The 7,429-nt window shown below is 47.4% G+C and overlaps 1 protein-coding gene across 1 annotated transcript; it reads right to left on the minus strand.

Moving 5' to 3' along the window:
* Positions 1 to 5,628: 5,628 nt before the first annotated feature.
* On the minus strand, positions 5,629 to 6,714 carry LOC103808972 (chemokine-like receptor 1). Its single transcript, XM_009081781.1, has one exon. The coding sequence runs from the start codon at positions 6,712 to 6,714 to the stop codon at positions 5,629 to 5,631; it is 1,086 nt and encodes a 361-aa protein (XP_009080029.1).
* Positions 6,715 to 7,429: the final 715 nt, after the last annotated feature.

Raw genomic sequence — 7,429 nt, forward strand, 5'->3', positions numbered from 1 at the left:
AGGTTATTTTTTTTTGGCTTTTGTTTCAGGGCTTTTAGGACAAAAGGGAAAGGAGTTTGAGCTTTTTGTTAGCCTTTTCACAGAGCAGCAGAGATTCCTCTTAGCATCAGTTCCCAGTGCAGGATTTCACTACAGGCTGATGTGACAGAGCAGTCTAAGGCAGAACAACTAGAAACAACACATGGTGAAGCATTGACCCATGATGCAATTAGCAGCCTTCCCCAGAAGCATTTTTCAATACCCCAGGGCACCCAGAATTTGCTGACTGTTTGATTTGTGCTGCCCCAAATTCCTAACATTGCTTAAGCAAACCACAGGACCAGGAACTAAGAGACACTATTCCGATCCTCAAGGCTGCTGCCTTTTGTTTTCTTAGGGGGAAAAAAACATCCGTTTCTTTCCCACCTCTGTTTTCCGCATCAGAGGAATGTTAATTTCAACCTCAGCTCTCAAGGGAGAGGGATTTTTTAATCTGACAATATGCTATCCCAACACTAGGAGTTTAGCAAACAGTTGCTCCAAGATAAGCACATGGGTTTTATTTCATCTGCAATGATTCAACTTTTGTTTTCTTAGGGGGAAAAAAACATCCGTTTCTTTCCCACCTCTGTTTTCCGCATCAGAGGAATGTTAATTTCAACCTCAGCTCTCAAGGGAGAGGGATTTTTTAATCTGACAATATGCTATCCCAACACTAGGAGTTTAGCAAACAGTTGCTCCAAGATAAGCACATGGGTTTTATTTCATCTGCAATGATTCAATTAGCAGTCAGCTAAGGAATTCTGAAAATTTGCTGGGTGTGAACATACTGCCTTACAGAGATCTGTTGTTCTGAATCCAGATGTGACCCTGGCAAGCAGAGATGTGCAAATTAAAAAACAACCCACCCCACACACCTAGTCCAGCCAAGGTGAAGGGCACTGCTCACCCAGCACTTGGCTGGAACACAGGCTGCATCCATCACCTGAGAGGAGATGAATGCCATTGTCATCCAGGCTCCTGAGCTCCATACATCACTGCTCTTCCAGGCTGGCTTTCTTTGTTTGTTTGGGGTTGTTTTTGTAAAAGAAGATGGATATTAAAACTCACCTACCAAACCACCTGACAGTGAGAACTATCAGACATGGTACACCAAAGAAATGCTTTGATTTGGTCCTAACAGAGCCCTGTGAATAGGTTTGGTCTCTCCCAACAGAGGGAGGATCCTACAAGGCATCCCAAAAGCATCCTCCAGCCTACACAGCCCCTCTGAGCCCATGGGGAGGTTCTGCAGCACACAGACACCTCCACCACCTCCCTGCTCCTCTGCCTTTGGCTTTACTGCCCGAGGGACACCTGTGTCCAATTTCCAGAAGATTCTGCTTTGGATCTGACCTAGCTAGGCAGGCAGAACTCAAAGCAGACATATGGTAATTTTGGAATTGAGGGAAGGAGGAGTAATTTTATCATGTCTTGGGAGTGATCTGGAAATATTTCCCATGTCTGGGAACCAAAGTGCCTTAAAAAAAGGCCCCAGAGCAGAGAAGATGTCTTATCTGTGTGAAGGGCTATGGCAGTAGACAGCACTCATTGCTTTATCAAATAGTGCTGCCTAGCCATGTCTGTGGAAACAGGCACTGACTCATTTGTCACAGTCCTGTCCCCACTGAGTCACAAAGCTTTGACTGCAGAACTCCCTGAGCTCAGTTTGTTTTCCAGTTTCCAATTGTGCTCCCAGTTCCGGGTCAGTCTGCAATGACTAGCAGATCTGCCACATCAGCTCCATCACGGACACTCCAATCAGCCTCCCAAGAAAGGGATGAGAGGTTTGTGGCAATTGCTGGCATTTAACAGGTCCTGCAGAGACATCTCAAGCTGGATGGGAGGGTGAGGGATTGGACAAACACTGCCCTGAAACAAGAGCCAGTGCTAGTGCTTCTTGCTTGGTTCACAGATTCTCTTTGCTTTGCTGTGTGTGGGCAGCTCTGTCCTGCCAATTCTGTGTAACATCCTGTTCACATCCATCACCTGATGTTTGTGGATGTGGTTTGCCCTTTGATTCGCCTTTAGACAAAAGTGTTTGAACTGGGCAGTGAAGTCATTTTAGGGAATCTGAACAGCTATACAGTTAGTGCCAAACACCAGTTAGTGCCCTGTTCCTCCCTGTCCTGCCAAATGGGTCCCAGCATGATTTGCTATTTACCTCACAAAGCCACAGCTCCTCTACAAAGAGCACACATGTATTGTGCTCTGTACAGGTGTTTAGTGAGCACACAGGAAGAGCCTGAGTTAGTCACTGCAGAGCAACTTTGCAAATTAAAGCAGAATTCAGTGCAGGAGAGCAGGTCCTGTGCACAGAGAGAGACTGGAGGGTGTGAAGAAATATTTGTTACTAGCCCTGCCCTGTGCACTAAGCAGAGCTGGGAGAGGTGCTGGGAAGAAGCAAAGTGCAACCAGCAAAGAACACCCTGTGTCCTCCCCAGTTCAGTGCTGGCCAGGACTGGCTCTGGATCAGCAAGAGCAGGTTAACTCTCATGCTGGGAGTGGGACCCTCACCCAGCTGCTATGCCAAGAAAGGCCGAGGAGACCTGGGTAAGGCTCAGCCTATACCACTTACTGACACTATTACTAACATCTCTCCTTCACAAAGAAGCTTTTTATCAATACTTGTCCTCTACCTTGCCTTATTATTTCCTGTCTGATTTCAGGAAGCTCTGGAAGAGGTTCTTCTCTCAGACCACCATGCACTCTCTTTGTTTTTGTCAATCCCCCGAGCTCAGAGATTTTACTCACCAGGAAAGTCTCACCAGAGGAGAGGTATGGGGACTGCTAGTCTTCCCAGAGGCTTTTATTGTCTCCTTAATGAGAACTTCCTCACCTGCTGCAGTCTCCCTCCCATTCATTTGCATTATCTATCCTGCTGCTGGTTCTTTCAAGGCTTTCAGCTCCCACACCTTCCTCCCTCTTTCCTCTTACCTATTCTGAGATAGGTTTCTACCTCCATGCTCTCATCCAGGTCCCAAGGAGAAAATACTTTCTTCTCTTGAGTTACCACTTGTTACGTCCTCTTTGACTGGTTTCCTCCCTGATATCTCTGCAGTTTCTCCCAGCTCCAGTCACCTGCAGTATGTTCTCCTCCAAAGCAAGGCAGCAACAGCTCCTGGTGAGATCCCTGGCTTTGATGGTTGCTAAAAACTTGCTTGTTCTCTCAGCTAAGGCTCCCCCATGCACAGTCTGAACCCCACATTCCTCAATGGCTCAGCCTGAACGTTGTACACCTCAATGACTCTGCCTGAATCCTGCACACCTCAGTGGCTCTGCCTGAACCCCATGGCCCAGTGGCTCTGCACATCCCAGCCCTGTGTTTGTAGGAGTGGGGCTGTCGGATCGGCCCCTTCACGGGACCAATGAGGGCCTCACACCAGCAGGGCAGCAGGTTCAGCACCTTTCTCAATGACTGCAAATACTGGGGGGTTCAGGCTGTTCCACCCATCCGATGGCATCTGAAAGAGCCTTGAGAATAAAGCTGCGTCAGAGGGGAGCACAGCTGCCAAAACAGCTGCTCAGCCTCATTGGATTGCTTGTTGGAAAGTATTTCTCCCTTTTTTTCATTCAAGCTTTTCTAGATAGACATATGGCAAATGCAAGTATTGGAGAGAATGAATGGCCTGGTTCCTAGTTGGGAATGAGGAACTATCACAATTATCCCTGTGATAATGAGGTAGTGTGAAAATGAGGGAATTTAATACAATGGGAGATTTATCTGGGAACCAGTGCCCTGCCAGCCTGGCCTGTGTTGCTGTCAGAACCATTTCCCATTGCACAAAGGGCAGGTATCAGACCTCGGGTGACAGACCCATCTCTATCTCAAGCACAGTCTGCTCTGTAGATTAGTTACCTACTGTTATTCCAGTGGTAATTCCTTAGATCACCTGGATACTCTCCTTCATTTAAATCCCCTTGTCCTGTGGGAATCTTTACCCACCTTGGATCTCCAAATGACCCAGAAAATTGCTTGCTTCCCTACCACAAACCAGGTCAATACTTCAAATCCTGACCTTCAAGGCTGCTGGGGTGAGGAGAGAGGCATGACAGGAGTCTGAGGCTCTGGTCCAACACTCATGAAGACTCTTGTCACAAGAAATTATGTGGGCTCTGCAAACAGATAAGGAAAACCCAGAAAGAGCAAACGTGGCTCTGCACAACCTTGACATGGCAATCAATGCTGCAGTTTACCACCAGGAGCAAGTAAATAGCCCTGGAGTTACATGGTGCATAGCAAACATTGCAGTTTTATCTGGATGACAGGCAGCAATTTGTGGCAAAGGGTAAATCTCTCTGTTCACTCAAGCTTGACATAGGGATGGTCGTGTTACATTCCCTCTTCTCAGTGGGTTTGTGCATGAATGTAAGGTTAAGTACACGTGTGCCTTTAGGATCATGACCTTCATTCAATATTGCATGGCCCAGCAGACTCATAATTAATCCCCAACATGTTCAAGTGACAGCTCTCATTCGATAACGTCATCCATGTGGAACAGCGATGTGTAAATTCCCGTGTTCCAGTTGGGAGTCAGAGAGTTTCCAGCAGTAGGAGCAGTGAGGCTCTAAAACAGGTTTCTGACAGGATGAATGGGACAATTGGTAGCTTGGGCTGTTTTACAGGTGATTTGGGCAGTGCTGGAGAGGGAGATATGATACCATTACCTACTCATTCAACTGCTGAGGATGGACTGGGAATGCCAACACCTCAACACTGTCATTTCCTGTTACCTGACTAACATGTTCTATTCACAAAAATGAAAGTTTCAGAGGCTGATCAAGCCTGGGAAGAAACCCCCCACCATCTTCATCCTGGGAAGTTTGCAAACATGAAACTTGACCAGACCCAGCTCAGCTCTTCTTTCTTCTCCAAACCACTGGTTTCCCAAAGGTCTGAAACCCAATGATCAGCCATAACTGTGGTCTGGCAATCAGATCCACGTGGTCCAAGTGCCCCAGGCAAGTCCTCACACCCAGGTCATGTCCTGTCTGCTTCACTCATGAGAACTGCTGCTAATGCCAGTGGTTTGTTTCCAGATTCTGGGTATATAATCTTTTTATCTAGTTGTTCTATTACTGAAGATGAACCTGGTCAGTCAGGCTGGATCAACAGGCAACACAACAGGCTGGGTATGTTTTACATAACTTTATTGGGGTTTAATATTCATTCACAAACAGCACAAAATATCAGATCTCTGCTGTTTAAGAAATGGAAACATGTCAAACACAGAGACAAGCTTTGCTCGGAAACAGTTATGCTGTACACTGATTTGTCCTGCCTGGGGAGAGAAAAGATGAGTGTCTTACTCGCTGTTCCATTCCCTACAAAAACACATACAGTCATTGCATTTAACCCTGTCTCTATAAAGATGCATGAGTAAGAGTCATAAGGCACAAGGAGTAAAATGCAGCTACTTTCTCCTTGCTGCAGCTCCAGAGAGTTCTTTCCTTCCCACTGTGTATTAAGTATGTTTGAGATACCTCCAGAACACAAAATCAGATCTCGTTAGCACGCACAGCCCTTCGCAGCCCTCAGTCCTGCAATTAGAGCTCTGAAATGAGGGGAATTGCAGAGAAAAGAACAGCCCCTTCCACAACAGCATTTACTCAGACCCTCGGGACCTCCACTTCTGAAGCAGACCTGGATTTCCGCCGGCTGGTCAGGCTTCCCAGGACTGACTCCTCACTGAAGGCCCCTTCAAAGGTTGACAGGATGGACTGGCAAAACTTCTCCTTGAAATCTGGCCCCACAAAGACGTACAGGATGGGGTTGATGCAGCTGTTGAAGAAAGCAAGGCTGGAAACCAAAGGGATCCCTATGTAAAGGGCCAATTTCATCTCGTGGCTGGAAGAGTTTTTGCTTATTTCCAGCAAGGAGAAGACATGATAAGGGAAATAACAGAGGAAAAACGAGACTGTGACAGCAATGATGATTCTGTAGGGCTTTGAAGAGTTGGCCAACTGCCTTCTTTTTAGCTTGACAGCAACGACACTGTAGCAGATGAGAATCACCATGAAAGGGATGAGGAACCCACATAAGAATCGCGTTATGATCATGGCTTTGTGCCTCATCCTCCACAGCCTCCGCGTTGACTCGGACGTGTAGTCATCAGACAGAGCAAAATTATTATAGCAGCTCGTGACATTCCTTGAACTGACCACAGTGTCCCGAAAGACAAGGTATGGGGAGCTGAGGAGGAGAGCCAGGACCCATGTCCCCAGTGCAATCCTGCTTGCCAGCTCCGGGCTCCTGTGGTTGTGAGACCAGACGGGAAAGGCCACGGAAAGGCAGCGATCCATGCTGATAACCGTCAGGAGGAAGACGCTGGCAAACATGTTGAGGAAGGCGATGGTGCTGTTCAGCTTGCACAGGAGCTTCCCAAATGGCCAGTGGAAGCCCAGAGCAGTGTAGGCGATGCTGAGGGGCAGGAAAAAGGTGAAGATGAAGTCAGCAATGGCCAGGTTGAGGAACCAGATGGAGTTCATTGTCTTCTTCATCTTGAAGCCTGCAATCCAGATGACAAGGCCATTCCCTGTCACACCCAGCAAACAGGCAATGCTGTACACTACCATGGAGAGGATGTGCATGGTCTTCTGGAGGCCAGAATAGTACTCATGATCAGTGGTGTTCTCAGGCTGCTCGGTGGGGCAGCTGGCAGAGAAGGGGGAAGGGGAAGAAGAGATACTGTCCATCACTGGAGACCTGAAATCACACCAGCACACAGCACTGTTATCTGCAGCTCAAGAGAGGTGAAAATCTTTGCAAACAACTGTGCTCAAAATGTATATTCAAAGCCAGATTAGTTAAACTAATATGTAATTAATTTAATTTAATTAATTCTGGCAGACTAGAACCACCTGAAATTCAACAAAGGCAAGTGCAGGTCCTGCACCTGAGAATGAATAACCCCAAGCACCAGTACAGGTTGGGCACTGACCTGCTGGAGAGCAGCTCTGCAGAGAAGGACCTGGGGATCCTGGTGGACAACAAGGTGTCCATGAGTCAACTCTGTGCCCTTGTGGCTAGGACTCACTGTGCTCCCTTCCAACCTGACCCGCTCTGTGATTCTGTAGCACCTGCAGCTGCACCTCACAGAAACCACCATGACCAACAAAAGTGACCCCAGTTTTGCTGTTGGTGTTGATGCTGCCAGAATAACACCTCCATCAATGGCCTATGGCAGCAATCTGGCACAAGCCAGCAGCACAACCATGGAAACCCAGATCCCCCAACTGTCACAAGTCTGCTTTGGATGACCAGGGACAAATCAACATAGCAAAAACCATCTAGACTGGTAGCAATTATGCTAACAGACTGTTCCTTCATCAAGCCCCTTCCAGGGAGATGCACTCTAAGAGCAGGACACCTGAGCTGTATCCAGGTGTAACCATCAGCCCTTTACCCACA

The sequence above is a fragment of the Acanthisitta chloris genome, unplaced genomic scaffold (assembly GCF_000695815.1).
Source record: "Acanthisitta chloris isolate BGI_N310 unplaced genomic scaffold, ASM69581v1 scaffold35639, whole genome shotgun sequence".
Taxonomy (NCBI): Eukaryota; Metazoa; Chordata; class Aves; order Passeriformes; family Acanthisittidae; genus Acanthisitta; species Acanthisitta chloris.